The 16,924-nt window shown below is 49.7% G+C and overlaps 2 protein-coding genes across 3 annotated transcripts; one reads left to right on the forward strand and one right to left on the reverse strand.

Annotated features, from left to right (window-relative positions):
* Positions 1-622: 622 nt before the first annotated feature.
* LOC112991372 (microtubule nucleation factor SSNA1) lies at positions 623-3,527 on the reverse strand. 2 transcript variants are annotated; one of them, XR_010392347.1, is made up of 4 exons: positions 3,383-3,527; positions 3,100-3,299; positions 1,990-2,187; positions 623-834 (listed from the first exon to the last, which is right to left on the reverse strand). XR_010392347.1 is itself a non-coding variant. In XM_064523621.1 (3 exons), exons 1-3 carry the CDS (start codon positions 3,525-3,527, stop codon positions 712-714), a joined length of 468 nt encoding a protein of 155 aa, XP_064379691.1. In that variant the 3' UTR covers positions 623-711. The 2 variants fall into 2 exon arrangements, 1 of the variants encoding a protein (XP_064379691.1); XM_064523621.1 differs by lacking the exon at positions 1,990-2,187.
* ANAPC2 (anaphase promoting complex subunit 2) lies at positions 3,507-16,101 on the forward strand. Its single transcript, XM_064523617.1, has 13 exons — positions 3,507-3,612; positions 5,326-5,948; positions 6,476-6,608; positions 8,699-8,873; positions 9,017-9,136; positions 9,659-9,776; positions 9,861-10,042; positions 10,195-10,336; positions 11,099-11,174; positions 11,763-11,966; positions 13,556-13,685; positions 14,121-14,356; positions 15,319-16,101. Exons 1-13 carry the CDS (start codon positions 3,526-3,528, stop codon positions 15,529-15,531), a joined length of 2,439 nt encoding a protein of 812 aa, XP_064379687.1. The 5' UTR covers positions 3,507-3,525; the 3' UTR covers positions 15,532-16,101.
* Positions 16,102-16,924: the final 823 nt, after the last annotated feature.

Here is a 16,924-nt window from a genome sequence, read left to right on the forward strand (position 1 = left end):
ATTGCAGGTGATGAAGCAAAAGCTGCTTGCAAGTGGCTAGGAATGAGTTGTCTGAACTGTTCCTTTGTTCTGCTATAGATCAATGATGAATGCGGAAGCGAACAATACCATGCGGGTTGTTCCACGGACCTCAGCCACCTGAAATGCTGCTCTCATACTTTGGGTGCTGTTGCTCAGAGAAATAGCTCTGTGCCTACAACTTCTCTGGTTAGGGCTGGTTCAGTAGATGCTTGAAAGCGCAGAGCGTGCTTCTCGAGCAGAGCACATGGTCTTTGGTGTACTCCTGATTTCTCTGCTCCTTCTTCCAGTATGCCTGATCTACCTTGCAGCCATGATTTACACCTCACTGAGTGCTGCCTTCACACTTCCTACCTTTGTATTCTAATCCCTGTCTGTGCTGGATGAACTCTTTGCTCGTCCCTGGCAAAGCAAGCTGAATGCTGCCTTGGGGGCAAAAGCATTAGCTGGTAGGTCACCTCCTTGGATATGCTTCAGTATCACTGTACTCCAAATAAAGGGTATTTTTGTAGGATGCCTACCCTGATCTCTAGCATCTTAGTCTAGAGGATTAAGTTTAGCAGATCTCTAATGCCAAAGTGCATCTGAAAGGAAAACGTACATCTGCAAGACAAAAACATTTATTAAATGTGGCATCCTTGTACCAGAGCAGCTGTCCCAGACCCACAGGTCTTTCCAGGTTGAAGAGCAAGTTTAGGAATGCTTTTGTCCATCTGCTTGTTTTTCTTTTGAAGTGCTGTTCAACTCAGTGGCTTTACTAGTATTCCCCATTTCTCCCTTCAGGACACTTAGCAATGTCTGAGAACTCTCCAGAATCTGGGAAAGAAGAAAATAAAAATAGTTTATTTTTACATAAACTAGGCATTTCTCTTATGAGTTCTCTTTGAATTCAGTTGATCTACCTTGGAGCATGAGGGATTCTCCAGCCCCTAGGATACTTAATTCTTGATGGCATGTCATCCTATCTCACTGCAAGAATATCTGTGGAGGAATTTCTCTGGTTCATGCCCATATTCTCAATACTAAACCCCGTAAGCATTTTAAATCTCTTGGAACATGAGGCAGAGAACTTCCTGAAGCAATTTCTGGATTGAACTTTAGGGTTTTTTTTGTTTGTTTTGTCTTTTTTTTTTTAAGAGATTTTGATACTTGGGCTTTTTAGATTAGTATTAGAATTATACTCAGCTGATCCAGTTTCAAGTTTCTTTCACTGTTAAAATTGCACACTTCAAGGTTCTTGCTTCAAGAGTAACTCAACTCTGTAATGACCTTAAGTCAGACTAAATGTTTCTTCTTTTATTTCTTTTCTTCTATTTTTAGCTTATGTTGTATATAATCTAACACTCCCTTTTGCTATACATTAGAAACACGGCTAAAATAGGTTTATGAGGTCTTACTGCCTGTCCATCTCACTGTTTTTTCCAGTTTTAACACGGTGGACAACTTTAACAAACCTTGACAGTACGGTTGTAGTCCCAAAGATAATTTACATTCCTATGAACGTGTGGAAATCATTAAGTGGTCAGAGAGGAGAGATGAAGCTAAGCACCCCCACAGGAGGGGACGCTGGTAGGACTCATTGGTAATGCACTGTAAGGGCGGTCGGTGTAATCTTGCCAGCTTGTCCATGGAAGAAGGTCGTGGTGTGGGGAGCGGAGTCCTGCAGCTCCCACGGGCTGGGGGAAGGCAAGGAGCGTGGTTACAGACAAGAGCCCTAAGTCCATAGGAAAGGAACTTTGTTACTTGTTTCTGTTCACAGGACGTCTTCATTTTCTCCCCTAACCACCTTGTTTTTTTTACCTACTGTGACTTTGTCTTTTAATTTCAATAAACATAAATTCATTTGTAGGATGGGGGGTTGTGACTTGTATCTCAGGGAAGCATTCGTTAAAAACACATGCTGTGCATTCATGTAACTTTACAACAGAAATTGTTAGCTGTTTGTTTTTTAATGAGAGCTCCCCCCTTCACCTCAAGCCATCATTTCTTGAAGCAGGCAAAGGAAACAGCTCCAGCTTTATCTGAACAACAACCGTCACTGGAAGGGCTGACTGGGAAGTACTGACTTTGGAAAATGCAGATACGGTGCCTGAAGCAGTTGCTTGTAGGGACGGTAACTCACGCACAGGGTATTCTTGAGTCAGTGTGCAGAGCCCCACCTGTCACGCTCTTATCCAAAAGATAAAGGGGAAAAGGAGAATTTAGGCAGCAGCTACATGGGGGAAAGGGTCATCTTGGACTAAAACTGTGCACTGTTGCCAAAACAGGGAAAACCATCTCTCAGCTGCAAGCTAGCTGGAAAGATCCTTTTATTAAAAGCAAACAAACAAACCAAAAACCAGTCAGTGTGTAGTTAAAAACAGAATTCAGATGTTACTGCATTTATAGAAGGAACCAGTCCCTGCCTGGCAGAGTTTACAAATGCAAGAAAGGTGAAGGGATAGAGCCACCCTAATAGCTGAAGTAAGTTTGTTGGTACATGGTTCACGTCTCTGCCACCCCTTCAGTGGCCTGTCATCTCTACTCTTTTTGATGATATTATGGAAGAAGGGATTGCAGCAGAAATCAAAGCAAGAAGAGCATCCAGGAGGCCACCGGGTATCATCAGCTTCTTGTTACCTGCTTGAACTCAGGGTCTGCTGGGTCGCTTTCTTCTCTCTGGTTTCCCCCTGTACTTTTCCAGCCTGAATGCTGTGGTTAAGGGCCTAAGGGACCCCGGCCCTTTCCCCTGGGCCGCTTATGCCCTTCTGCAGCGAGACACTTCCCTCTCCCAAACCTGCAGGTCACGACACCGATACGGGGGGCTGCGCAGCCCCGCGTCGTCCCGCGCTCTCGGGACGTCGGGCGCGCCCGTCCCTGGGCCCTCTGCCTCGTGCCAACGCAGCCGCGAGTCCTCGGCCGCGCTGTCCCCGCGTCCCGGGGTGCGCAGCGCCCGCGCCGGAGGCGTCGTTAGCCCAGTCACCGGGCGACGCGCAACCGGGGCGGGGGAGCCCGCGGGCCCCGCAGGCCGCTGTCCCTCCGCCGTCCCGGGGGGGGGGGGGGCAGGCAGCGAGGGCCCCCGCTGGCCTCGGCGGGCGGTACCTTGCCGTAGGCCGCCTCGGTCTCGGCGATGGTCCGGTCGAAGTCGTTGCGCGTGGCCATCTTGCGGGCCAGGCTCTCGTTGGTGCGCGCCAGCTTCTCGGTGAGCGCCCAGATCTCGCCCTGCAGCCGGCTCCTCTCCGCCTCCTCGCCCTGGATCAGCCGCGCCAGCTCGTCGCGCCGGGCGCGCAGCTCCGCCATCCCTGCGGCGGCAGCGCGGCGGGCGGGCGGTCAGGCAGCGCCGCCGCCATCCCCCGGCCCGCCGCCGCCGCCCCGCCGCGCTCACCGGCGCCCAGCTCCTTCATCAGCCCCTCCAGCGCGGCCTCCGGCCGGCTCATCCCTGCCCTGCGCTGCGCTGCGGCCCGGCCCCCAACGGCCCGGCCCGGCCCCGGCGGCGGCGCGCCCCGCCTCTTCCTGCCGCGCGGCCGCATGGAGCCGCCGCCGGCGGGCGCCGAGCTCTCGGCGGCCTGGCACGCGCTCAGCACCGCCCTGGTGCCGCCCGCCGCCCTGGGGCTGGTGAGTGAGTGAGTGAGTGCGCGCGGAGGGGGCGGGGGGCCTCGGCGCCCCCGCGCTCGCTCGACCCGACCCGACCCGACCCGGCCTGGCGCGGTGCGGTGCGGTGCGGTGCGGCCCGGCCCGCGGGCGGCCCCCCGCCAACCCGGGGCGGCGGCGGCGGCCTCTGAGCCGCGCCGAGGGGCGGGTGTCCGCGCCCCGCCCGCTGCTGCTGCTGAGGGGCGGGAGGGCCCGCGGCCTCCCTGCCCGCCGCGCCCCGGCCCGGCCTCGGCTGCGCCGCTGTGAGGCGCTCCCGGGGGGGAGCTGTGGGGCCCGGGGGGCCGAGGGGTCCCCTCCCGCCCCAGGGGCAGGCTGTGGGGCACGGGGGGCCGAGGGGTCCCCTCCCGCCCCAGGGGCAGGCTGTGGGGCCCGGGGGGCCGAGGGGTCCCCCCCTAGGGACGGGCTGCGGGGAGTGGAGGCCCGAGGTCCCTCATAGGGATGGGCTGTGGGGTCTGAGGAGTTCCCCCTTCCCCCCCAGGACAGGCTGTGGGGTGCACAGGTCCAGGGTCCCCTATGGGGACAGGCTGTGGGACACAGGGGTCCCTCCCCCCCAGGGATGGGGTGTAGGGGTCTGAGTGGTCCCCCCCAGGGATGGGCTGTGGGGGTCTGAGGGGTCCCCCCATGGCAGGCTGTGGAGAGCAGAGGTCCAGGAACCCCCCCAGGGAGGGGCTGTGGGGCATGGGGGTCTGAGGGGTCCCCCAGGATGGCCTGTGGGGCGCAGGGGTGCGGAGGTCCCAGGGGGGAGGACATGCCCCTCTCTGCAGATCTCATAACCCAGCGCTGCAGCCGCCCCCAGGTTCCTGGGCGCGCTGGCTGATCCGACTCCCTCCCAGCCGAAATTTGCTGATGTGATGAGACCTGCGGCAGGTGCAGCCACGCGCTGGCCTCTCTTGCTGTCACCCCACAAGCAGTGGTGTTGGCTGAAGTAGTCCCTGGCGCTCTCCTTCCCTGTGCTGTGCCATCAATTCCTGGGTCTGGTTTGCTGTGCGGACCTGCAAAATGGTGGTGGTGTGACCATGGGGCAGGTGAAGCTGCTTGGGCTGACGCTGCGGGGGAGAGAAATGCCTGGGACCACCAGCCGGGAAAAATGACAAGGGTGGGATTTTGAACATGCTGCCTTGTACTTGCTAGGAAAGGCTTTCTGGAAAGGGCTAGTGGGTGCCTGCCCCTCTCTTCTGCCTGTTGCACTGGCCAGAACAGCATACGTGCTAGGTTACACGCTGGAAAAAGAGCCAAAAAGATGTGCTGCTTCTTCCGTCTGTGCTGTGGCTCTATTCCGCGATTGCTCCCCATGGAAATGAGGAAAGTCTTGCTCCGGAGTCTTGTGTCTCTTGGGAATGGATGGTCTGTGGTGGCACATGGCACTTGCATGAACAGAGCAATGCCTGTTTTTAACAGCATGTCCCAACCAGCTTGTGGTTCCTGTGGCAACTACCAACAGGGATAGCAATTGCCAGTTTTAGGATATTAGGCTTGTGAGATGGCCACTTGCCTTTTATCGGTGGGTTGAGAGCCCAGCAGGTCTCCACAGGGCAACAGTATCTGCCAGTTGCTGTTTAATAGCAGAGACCATCCGTGCTTGGTTCCTGTTCTCTGGGATAAGCAGTGTCTTCTGCCTCAAATGCTCTTTGACAAGTCTTTATGTGTGTTTAACTTGGTATCCCCTCTGATTTCTAGGCAGCATCTAGATCTGATTCTGTGGGGCCGCTGAAGGATGGTGACCTGCGGGCAGCTCTTGAAGTGCTGCGGTGTTATGACCTGCACTCGATTGTAGAAGAATGGTTCATCGAAGTGTTACAGACAGACCTTCAGGCAAATATAGCTCCTGAGTTCTGGAACTGCATTGGCCAATATGAAAATACAGCTGAGGAGCCACAGTGCTCCTTGCTTCTTCTGGATGCATTTTGTCTTCTCAAGTGCCGCCTGGACCCCTACCTGAACAGCCTGGAACTTCTGGAGAAATGGACCAAAGCAGGCTTGCTCCTGGGGACAGGCGCTCAAACGCTGCAAGAGAAGGTCTACACCATGTTCAAAGCCATTCTTTTTTTCTCCACTACAAAGTCCTTCCAGGAAATGATCCAGCAGTTCTATAGCCGCACTTTCAGGATATATATGCGGCAGTGGAAGAAAGGAGAAGATGGAATGAACGAGTGTGAGAGCAGCATGAGTGAAAATGAACAGGAAAGTGATACAGAGGAGAGTGGAGGAGAAAGCCCGTTGTGTGCAGGCTGCAGCAGTAAGAGAGAGGAGTGCTGGTGCCCCAAAGCCATGGAGCAGTTTCAGCAGCTCAATGACATTCTGTACGTATGCTATGGGGTGGTGCCTGTCACACAGAACAAGCCTGGGGTCCAGATGGGAGAGCAGCAATAAGTTTTCTATATGTCTCAAAACTAGAGAAGTTGTGCATGAGGTCAGGCTGTCTCATAGTACTGGCTAGCAAATTTCCCACAGAGTTTCTGCAGACAGTTAATAACTGGTAGCTGAACTAGCACTGATCCTTTGACAGAAAGTTCCTTTTGCTGGATGTGAGAATATCTTTCTCTTGCACTAAGGAATATCTTTCTCTTGCCTTGTGTCTGCAAAGAAGAAAACTTATTCTAAGTGAAAAAGCTTTTGATAGCTAGAAAATACAATTTCTGAGGAAGATGGGATAGCAGTAATATACTATATATTTAGTGCTTCTATGCAGGCTGTTAGAGCATTTAAGTTAAGAGCCTTGCTTGCATCTGTTTACCATATAGGGAGTATGATAGATAGGACGGTATCCTTTTTTGCTTATACCTTTGCTTCTGGCTACTCTGAATGAGGTCACTGTCTGTGTCTGTAGCCGCCGGCTGAATTTGCTGGAGCGAGTGAGCGCCGATGCTGTCACGACGATCTTGCACAGAATGATAGAGGAAAGGATGGAGCAAAGATGCAGGGGCGAATACGAGCGCTCTTTCTTAAATGAGTTCCAGGAGGTAAGGCGTGCGGGTGGCAAGAGCTCTTCCTTTGGAGACGTGCAGCTGCTTCTGTTGCTGCACGAGTTGAAAGTAAATTCTACCTGAAAATGCCTGTGCCTGGACTGTGACTTCCACCATACTGGCAGAAGAGGTGGTTAAAACTCACCATTTTGATTTAATGCCAGAGGGGTGGAAGGTTTACTCTGACCTATATGTAACAGGCCATTACGTTTCACCTGGTTATATCCATATTAATGAAGCAATTTCTGTTGTATTCTATGAACTACATGAATGCAATAGTCCCATCTAGCCTATAGAGGGCCCTCCTTCCGTGTAGGTGGACCTGTAATTTGAATTTGTGTAGCTGTTGCCTGTTATTTTTCCAATTTTTCAGCATGCCTTTAAAATAGCAAGTGAGGATGGGAGGTGATATTCTGGTACTGCTCTTGCCAGCAGGCTGCATGCAGAGTTAAAATCGTTCCTCGCACCTATCCAGCACTTAGTTCCTTTGCCGCCAGCTAACACTGAGTTCATGCTGAGTTATTTACCCAGCATGACCTTAAACTTCTTTTCAGGGTTATTGCTTTTCCAGGATACAGTCTCCATTCTGCCAGCTTGCTCTGCATTCCTTGTTCCTTGGTGCGTGACCTTGTGCTTGCCTATTCTGAACAACAATGCATGAAGCCTGGTTACCGAGCAAACTAGATTGCTCTCTATGGTTGTCCTAGTTTCCTTGTTATTTACTATGCTGTCATTTTTAATGTCATCTGCAAACATCAGCAGTGATTTCTTTTTGTATTTAATCCCCTTTAAACACTGTGCAAGACTTTCATTATTGGGCCTAGTAAAAAGTGCTTTCAGATGACCTGGAGATTGTTTAAAGACATTAAGGGCACCAGAGCAAATGCAAATGCATTCCACTTGTCAGACATTGTAAAAGGTCCCCTGGCTCCCACCTCTTCTGAAGAAAAGACCAGCATGGTAAGCTGCAGAATATTGGAAGATATCGGAATTAAAAACAATTTTTTTTAAAAAAAGTGAAAGTGATATCCAAATTGAGCGTGTTTTTTTTTTTAAGGCAGAAGTCTGACAAGCTAAAATCTGAGATGACTTAGGAACAGCTTGCTAAAAGTACAAATGCTAACAACACCCCCCCCTTTTCAGATGTGTCAAAAGCAGTTTGTAGTTGATAATCAAGCTATAATAGGAGCATTCAGAGAAGATAAACTCGCAGGAAGGGGGGAAATGAGTTTGTTTAATAATCATATTCCTTAAAACTGAGTGGCTTTACACCAATTGTAGTCCTATCCTTTTGTTCTTTAAAATTTTTTTTATCAGCTTTTCATAGTTTTGCCCAAAAGTAATGCCCAGGTGTTGTGCAGTTTTCAGGCTTGTCTTACCATGTACTTATTAGCAAAACATGTGCGTTCAGTCTTTGGTGTTTCCTTGATAATGTAGCTAATTGAAAATTAACAACAGCAAACCACATGTGGATTTAGTTTTTTTGTTTCAAGCTATCCAATTGTGTTTATCCAAAAATATTAACATCTAGTAGCTATTAATACTCAAATACTATTCTAATTTAAGTGCTATGTATGCCACTTTAAAGGGGAAATGAGGAAAAGTGTTTCTCTGTAATATCTGGGTATTGTAGCTGAGTGTGTTTGAAATATGTCAATCATACATTTTTCTGTAGAAAATGAAATCATTTAAAAACCAATCTTCTGATGCTCTCTGATCAGTCTGTAGGATTTTTATATTTAAGTGACTAACTTGGTATTTGAGGTCTTGGTTTCAGGTGCCTGAGTTTGGTTGGTAAGTGTATGTCTGTGAGTCTTTGAGATGACTTGCTTGCTCTTCTGTTTGTATTCTTATAAAGAGAGAAGTGTTGGCAAGTGTTTGAATATACTCAGTCCTTTTCTGAAGTTCAGAGCCTCTGCACAGTGTACTCTTGCCCCCAGATTTGATGTTAGAGAGAATTGTGGCCAGCTGAGTTCAATATCCGCTGGCTTCACAGTTTGGGGCCAGCCTGGCATGGAGCCGCAGGGAATGCCCTAGTCTTCCATCAACATGCACATACTTACTGTATTGTTCCTCTCCTTGTGCAGTGGATTGAGAAAGTGATTGGGTGGCTCAGCAGAGTTTTTCTTCAAGATAGTCCCTTGGCTCGCTCCACTCCAGAAGCTAGCAACACCTTGAAACGTTGGAGGTGCCATGTCCAAAGATTCTTCTACCGCATCTATGCCAGCATGCGCATTGAAGAGCTCTTCAGCATTATTCGAGGTAGGAGTGACCCATTCCATATCCATTCGTTCTTGGACTTGGCTTGAACTGTAAATCTGTCTTTACCTACCAGTGTGCCCCTCTGTCTTCTCTTGCCTCCCTATGGAGCATGGCACTGTTTCTAATGACTGCTTGGTCTATAGATTTCCCAGAATCAAAACCTGCTGTGGAGGACCTCAAGTTCTGCCTGGAAAGGACTAACCAGAGGCAGCAGCTGCTCAGCTCCCTGAAAAGTGCTCTGGAAATGCGACTTCTGCATCCTGGTGGGTTTTAGATCTCTGCATTTGTCACATTTGATTGGGTTGTAAGGAACCTAGGCATGAGTGTGGATCTGCTGGAAGCCATCATCTCATTTCATGTGCAATGGATGAGAGGCAGTCAGGTTCTGTGCATCTTGTGCTCTCCATGTTGGAGTGTGCATGGGCAGTAGTAGCTAATTACATCCCAACCCCTTGTTGTCTGCTTTTGGCAGTACGGTGAGGAACTGAGCTAGAATTTAGCTTTAGTCCTGGTGGCTAAAGGCTCCTCTGCTGTGTGTGCTCTAAACTCCTGGATGCGCAGTCTGGACTAAGCTGGTTTATGGTAGTCTTTGAGCCTGTGTTTGTGGTTGCAATTTGTTTCTCAATCTTGTGGACCTAATCTCTACCTTTGGCTAGGGCAGTGTGGCAGTAAAGCCTTTGCCTCCAGCTCCTTAGATCTAATAGAGAGCCTGGAATAGCCTTTTCCGCCTTCATGGGGCTAGTATGTGCTCAGGGACTCTGACCACCTCTGCTCCTCTGTTGCAGGAGTCAACACATCTGACATCATTACCCTGTATATCTCGGCCATCAAGGCCTTGCGGGAGCTTGACCCCTCCATGGTTATCCTGGAAGTTGCCTGTGAGCCCATCAGGAAGTATCTGAGGTAAGAGGCTTGCAGGACAGTCTTTCCCATCCCTTTCCTCTTCCCCTTCCCTTCATTTGCTCTGCTTATTTTGCACTTTGACAGGACTCGGGAAGACACAGTACGGCAAATTGTGGCTGGTCTCACAGGGGATGCCGAGGGCTCTGGTGATCTTGCAAACGAGCTCTCAAAAGCTGACCCAGTGACACTAGAGAATGGCCAAGAGAGTGACGACGACATCTCAGAACCAGGGGACTGGGTTCCTGACCCTGTTGATGCAGATCCAGGTTAGGTGCCAAGACTAAAAGTCTGCAAGGGGCAGCCCACTGCCCCTTGCTCTCTGTAGTCTTGAGCAGCTTTTCTGCTAGTCCTTCAGAGCAGAGCTGAGCTGGAGCAGCTCTCTGTTAATCTCGCACTGTTGTCTGCTTTATTTCACTAGGGAAATCAAGTTCCAAGCGTCGGTCCTCGGACATCATCAGCCTGTTGGTGAGCATCTATGGAAGCAAGGATCTGTTTATCAATGAATACCGCACGCTTCTTGCTGACCGGCTGCTGCATCAGTTCAACTACAGTGCTGAGAGGTGAGGGTTGTGTGCCCAACCCCAGGGCTTTCCAGGTAGAACCACCTGATGAAAGTATGCTACAGACTCAGTCCTATGAAAGGCCATTTCTGGAATCAGGACTGTCCTTGGCCATCTCCTCTGTGGTTTTAGGTATGCACTTGGAATTTCATGGGCTCACCTCTTGGCTGACATCTCCCTGCTCAGTCCTGCCCTTGACTCTCCCTAGTAGGGCAGCAGGTTGGAGACTGAAGGTACTGACACCCTCTGAGCTCCATCCCATCTCTTCTGGTGGTTCTGACACATACAGGGGCTGCTTAGGGTCAGCAGAAAGTGTCAAGGTAGAAAGAAGGGATGAAGTATCGGGGGACTTCAGCTCTACCCCAGCTATGTCTCTTGATTCAACAGTTGTAATGGTTTTCTTGTCTCTGAAATGCAGTTGGTGAGAGCGCTCATCGCAGATGTAGCTTTCAAGTGAATGGCTTGCCAAATGCTGGGATCATACTGTGTTGTCAAGAGGGATGGTAAGAGGGTCAGGTGCCATGTTAGCCCAAACGAAAGGGATACGAAGGCCTTCAAAAAGACCCTGGCCTACAGAGGAAGTGAATGTTCCTCATGTAGATGCTGGGAGGCATCCTCTTCAGATAACATGCCTTGTAGGGCTTTTTAGTCGTGAGAGGACCCTTGTGTCAGAGACTGCCTTTCTTGGCTTAGTTGAGAGGTGTGGAGGCTAGGCTAGTCTGTCTGAGGGATCAGTGTCTGATCCTTTCTTTCTCTTTTCAGGGAAATCCGCAATGTGGAGCTGCTGAAGCTGCGATTTGGTGAAGCTCAAATGCACTATTGTGAAGTCATGTTAAAAGTAACTTTTTTGTTATTCAGCTCTTGGTTGTTTGCACTCTTGAATCAGAGGGGAAGGACAGCATCCTATGGGAGTGACCTAGAAAGGGCCCTTTTAGGGAAGGGAAGTTCCCAGGATCCCAGCATGGGGCTTGATTTATGACAGGCAGAAGTGCATTCAAAATCATGTCTGTTCTTGAAGTCCTGTACATTGGGTTATTGACTGGGGGATGGTTGCTCTGGTGCTGTTGTCTCTCTTACCAGTACACTGCAGTGCACTATTCTGGTAGTAGAAGAACTGGCCCTTCCAGCTCCTCTAGAATGGGATTCTGGAATGTGATTCCCTTGGGGCACTGTGAGAAGTTGTCAGTCTGGAGGGACTTCGGTGTAGGCTGGTGTTAAAGCAATAAGCCCTTCCCCAACCTCCCCACAAATGTGTCTGTAGCAGCCCATTCCCTCACCTTCTTAGTGACTAGAGGACGCTATAACCTTTCCAATGTCTCCATCATCCTCTGGAGACGTGTTAGACACCCTCTTTAAGCTTCTTTACTAAAGCTCAGTACTCTCCTGGAAGAGAAGGAGCCTCTTTAGCTTCCTCTACCTCTTCCAGGATATGGCTGACTCACGACGCATTAATGCCAACATTCGTGATGAGGAAGAAAAGCTCCCAGAGGAGGAGAGGCCGCCATTCAGCCTCGTTGCTGTTATCCTGTCGAGTGAGTTCTGGCCACCACTGAAAGAGGAGAAGCTAGAACTTCCAGAGCAAATCAAGGAAGCCATGGAAGCCTATTCCAAGAAGTATGAGAAATTAAAGGTGAGGCAGCCTTAACCTTCCTTCAAATGGGTTCTTGCTGTTCAGACTCCACTATATAGCGTGTTTTTGCATGGCTGTTACAAAGTTCCCTTTAACATTCTTTAAAGTTTAGCTGTTAATATGGCTGTACTGCGAAATGCCAAAGTCCTTCAGCTCTGAATCAGGGTTAGAAGCTGCATTAGCTTTGTTATTGCTAAAAGGAGGATTTCTCTCTCTTTATGGGGTGCCTGCGCAGCAGTAGTGATAGATAGTCTTCTAAAATATACCAGTGTTTAATTACATGAATACTGCGATAGATGTGAGTTATCCATGATCTAGTGGTGTGCTCTGCACTCCACCAGGTAAGAATATTATGTGGATACTGAGATAGAAGTCCTTAGGCCCACAAGCTTAGACATCTAAGTCCTATAGGAGCCCAAGTAACATGCTGTCCCTGTTGGACCTCTTTTCTCCAGCATTCTGTCACTCTTCTCTCCTGTTTGTCCTCTTGAAAAGAAGCTCTCCTTACACAGTGGTCTCCTTTCAAGCTTGTTCCAGGAGATTCAATGTTAAAGACTGGAGTCAGCTGAACATTGCTTCCTGCTGTCCTTTCTGTGGATTCTTCTGGGTTGCTGCTTTTATTTTTGAAGGGTCCCTCAACTCCATGTTATACAGTTTAGGTGCAAGCATTTTTGGTCACTTTGACTGTGGCTCAGACCAGGACTTGAACCCATGTCTTTATAAATAGCATGGGAAGATGGAAGAGAGACATATGCAGGAATGGAGACCTACCTAGCAAATATAAGCAACCGTGCAGTATTGTATTTTGTAGGGACTTTGTCAGGCCAATTAGTCACATAGTGAATGCTGAGGTGAGTCTTGCTCTGTGCATACAGAATGGGCTCATAGCAAGAGCATCGCAGGTTGCTGTAGCATCTGCCTGGAAGTCAAGGAGAGATCTAAGTCACTTCCAGAGCTATGGTCTTGGCTTTCTCATTTTGCTGCTGCTTATCTGGCAGAGTGCAGCGCACACCACTGGATCATGGATAACTTGCATTTAGTCATGCCAGCCTAATACCTGTGTATACACGTAGATGGTTCTTTGCAACTAATCAGAATGCGATTTGGTGTCTCATACTCTTGTTCCTCCTCCTTGCATTCTGACCCCACTTCTGGCTTGGTTTTTGCATGTGCTTTCTCCAACTTGTCGTTATACATCAGATGGTACATGCCATCAGGCTGGGAAGTGTATAGCTCTAGATCCTGTCTCTTCTCCTGCTATAGCTGTGTGCCGGACGTGGATGCCACCTGATTTCTGTGCCTGCAGGAAACTAGTTAGGAGAGGTGCACATCAGCCTCAGCATGCATGGTTTCTTGGGGGGGTGGTGGTGGTGGTGGTGTTTAACTCCCTGGCATTTGACACCATCCTCAACCTACAAAAGTAAGTGATGCTGTCCTCATAAGGAGGAGAGCAGCTTCTGTCTAGCAGAGATGAAGGCAGAGAGCAGCTTCTGTCTGGCCCTGATGGCAGAGGAATATTTGCAGAAATACAGAACTTGGAGATTCCTGTTAGGGGACCTGCTGTGAGCGGCTGCTTCCTGCTTTTGCAGGCCATGAGGACCCTAAACTGGAAGTACCACCTGGGCCTGGTGAGCTTGGATGTGGAGCTGGCAGATCGCACCCTCTCCCTGTCTGTCTCTCCTGTGCATGCTGCCATCATCCTGCACTTCCAGACCAAGAGTGAGTGACGTGGCAGAGGCCCAGCATATCACCTGCATTCATGTGCTTCCCGTGGATGGGTGGGAAAGCCATGTTGCTCAGGTGGCAGTAGGCCTGGAGAGTGCTGGCACGGGGGGCAAGACCCAGTTTATGTTCTTGGATCTATCGCAGAAGTTGACCAGGTCTCCAGCTTTCCTAGGAGACTGCACCCGGAAGGGCCACAGCTGAGCCCCCAGTCTGCTTTCAGGCAGTCCCTGCATACAACTGCTTGCTCCTGGCAGTGGCTCACCTGCCTTCCCCATGCTGTTATTAAATCCTGACATGCTGCGGGGAGGGCTGGTGTCCTGTACTCTTCCCTGCTCTGAATGTTTGGGACACTTGTAGACCGGGGTATAGGGAAGGACTGCAGCCAAGAGCTGACTGCCGCCTTCCGCGCGGTATCTGTGGTCTCCGCAGGTACGTGGACACTGACTGAGCTGAGTGAAGTGCTCAAGGTGCCTGTGACGTCGCTAAAGCGTAAGATGACCCTGTGGCTGCAGCAGGGTGTCCTGCGAGAAGAGCCCCAAGGCACGTTCACGGTGATTGAGGAGGAGCAGAAGGACCAGGTGGAGAAGGTGGTTCTGATAGACAGTGATGAGGAGGGGGACTCTGCCATGGCGTCGCAGGCTGACCAGAAGGAGGAAGAGCTGCAGGTACTTGTCTGGGTGCTTGTGAAACCAGCAGGCCAGTGCAAATGTCTAGTGGTTTTGGTTTTGGGGAAGGGAGAGTGATTTCAGGCCAGCCTATGACTGAGTTTCATCTTTAAAAGTCTGGAAAAATGGTTCGAGGATGAATGTTTAATTAGATTATATTTTTTAATATTAGGAAAGGGAGTTTAATATATTCAGAAAATGAAGATGGTGGTGCTGTTACCCAGCTGGTTAGGAGGCTAATTTGAAATTCAGAAGAAACCACATTCAAATGCCCTGGTCTGTCTGATTCAGGTGGTGGATTTGATTTGCATCTGTACACTGCAGTGACTAAGGCCAGCTTGAGAGCTTTTTTGAGGTGGATTTCTCTTGATTAATGATCACTGGAGCAGATATTGGAAAACCACCTTCTTTCCAGAAAGGGGTCCAGCTGCTGAGCCAGGCAGCCATTTGGGCATCTCTGAACACTGTTGTTCAATTAAATGAGAAAAAGTCTGAGACTTGAACTCACACTTGAAAATAGTCATAACTAATTTGGGTTCATCCAAACAGCATTTTTTTTTTTGAGAAACAGACTGCCAAAAAAGCCTGCTCAGTCCTGATAGCAGGACCTTTGCCCTCTGTGTGTGTGATTCCTAGACATTCCCATTGCTTTTCCTACTCTGGTCTGTCATGTTGTGTGCATGGAGCCAGTGTGAAACACATAGCTGTTCTACCTGTGTCTGTCCACTGAGGGTCATGCACGTACTGCAGGCCAAATCCTGCTTTCTAGCTGTGTATCGTAATACCTGATGCTGATCTCAACTACTTCCTGTTTAAAAGCCAAGCTTTCATAGCTGCGAGCAGAACTTATTGCTTACCTCAGGTGAATTATGCCTTTGGGATACAGGATGTTAAAGCACCCCTCTTCTTTCTCTGTTGAGGATGACTGTGATTTACTGTTGCCTGTGTGCCCCCTTTTGCAGCTGTTTTGGACGTACATCCAAGCAATGCTGACCAACCTTGAGAGCCTGTCATTGGAGAGGATTCACAGCATGCTGAAGATGTTTGTGATGACGGGCCCGGTGGTTACAGAAATTGATATACAAGAGCTGCAGGGTTTCCTCCAGAAAAAAGTCCGGGACCAGCAACTCATCTACTCCGGAGGTGTCTATCGTCTGCCCAAGAACTGCAGCTAGACTCAAATCTCCCTACTTTCCTCTGTCTGTTCACTTCTCCTGTGCCTGTGTTCAGCTCCTCAGTGCCACCCAGCTCTCTGCATCCTGCTGGGTAATTTTTTTGGCTGTGGGGGGTTGCTGTGCCCTCTTCCCAAAATGGGCACCCTTTTCCATATGGAGACAGCTCATTAGCAGCCTGGGCCATGCACCCCAAAGATCTTCTGGGACTGGGCCCACTCTCCGGAGTGCTGTTCTCCCGTACGTGAGTGTCTGGGCCCACTTCACTGGTTAGTTAAAAACAGCAGTCATCTTTTTTCAGATGATTCTAACTCTTTTCTTTCCTCTCAGGAGAGCACTCTTGGCATCAGCCTTCCCAGGCTGAAAGGGCAGGCAGGAACTTTGCAGTCTGCTGGGCACCATCTCCCTTTCATTGGGCGTCCGTGTGTAGTCTGCTGCTTACAGCTCTGGAAGGATTTTGGGATGGGGGGGCTGTTGGCTGCAGTTGCTGTCTGTGTCTCCTTGTGTGGCTAAAACAGCTTGTTGCAGCTGGCTGTGATGAGTGAGACCCTACACAAAAATGAGTGTGCTGTCCATGCTGTCTCCCCGTTGGTTTGTGTAGGCGGAAGGCTCTGGGGTTGGCTCACCATTGTTCAGGACTCTTGGAAGCCGTGGGATAATTTTATTGTGGGATGAAGAATGCTTTAGATGGGTGAAATGTAGCAGTTCTTCAGGGCAAGCTGTTTAGTCCTGGGCAATATGAAAGTGGATTATCCAGACGCTGGTAGGATTACTTTACCATGGCATGAATGCGTGTCTGTCTTCAAACACCATGACTGGTGCTCTCAAATGCACATCATCTTGGTATGTGGCTTCAGGGTTATTTGCATCACTGAGATCACCAAAGCAGTTGGGTGGGATAATCCCTGAGCTGCTTTGTTTAAACATCATGCCCTTAACCTGGACAGGAGATCAAGCAATGAGTTGCAGAAGGATTGTATTCAGTCTCCGCTTAACTCCCCACCAGCATTCAGGGTTCCTCAGTTCTGTTTCCAAGTGGGTTTTGCTTATCCCATCAGGAGGAGTGTGCTGGGGGAATCTGGGTCTTCCTCAGATTTTGCTTCCTAAGAAGCAAAGAATGATTTTCCATGGCCCAAGAAGTCTTTCCCTCCAGTGCTGAATCTTTTAGCCCAGACTGTAATGAGGCAGCTGGAATTGAGCTACCAAAGGGCCAGATTTAAAACACAGGAACAGTCTTTGACCCTGGCTGCATTGTTCGGGATCCAGGTGCATGAGGGACTTGTGGAACATGTAAAACAACCTGCATTTAATATTCAGTCTTGTTGTCTTAATGCTTAAAGGCCTGGAAATGCCACAATATGGGCTTTCCCTCTTACAGTAGGGAACAAATGCCCCA

The sequence above is a fragment of the Dromaius novaehollandiae genome, chromosome 20 (assembly GCF_036370855.1).
Source record: "Dromaius novaehollandiae isolate bDroNov1 chromosome 20, bDroNov1.hap1, whole genome shotgun sequence".
NCBI lineage: Eukaryota > Metazoa > Chordata > Aves > Casuariiformes > Dromaiidae > Dromaius > Dromaius novaehollandiae.

Excerpts from the sequence above, each read along its gene's own strand:
- ANAPC2 (XM_064523617.1), top strand. The coding sequence starts at position 3,526 with ATGGAGCCGCCGCCGGCGGGCGCCGAGCTCTCGGCGGCCTGGCACGCG. Across the intron at positions 3,613-5,325 it reads CGCCCGCCGCCCTGGGGCTG|GCAGCATCTAGATCTGATTC; the intron begins GTGAGTGAGTGA and ends TCTGATTTCTAG. Across the intron at positions 6,609-8,698 it reads TCTTAAATGAGTTCCAGGAG|TGGATTGAGAAAGTGATTGG; the intron begins GTAAGGCGTGCG and ends CTCCTTGTGCAG.
- LOC112991372 (XM_064523621.1), bottom strand. The coding sequence starts at position 3,527 with ATGCGGCCGCGCGGCAGGAAGAGGCGGGGCGCGCCGCCGCCGGGGCCG. Across the intron at positions 3,300-3,382 it reads GATGAAGGAGCTGGGCGCCG|GGATGGCGGAGCTGCGCGCC; the intron begins GTGAGCGCGGCG and ends CTGCCGCCGCAG. Across the intron at positions 835-3,099 it reads CCGAGGCGGCCTACGGCAAG|ATTCTGGAGAGTTCTCAGAC; the intron begins GTACCGCCCGCC and ends CTTCTTTCCCAG.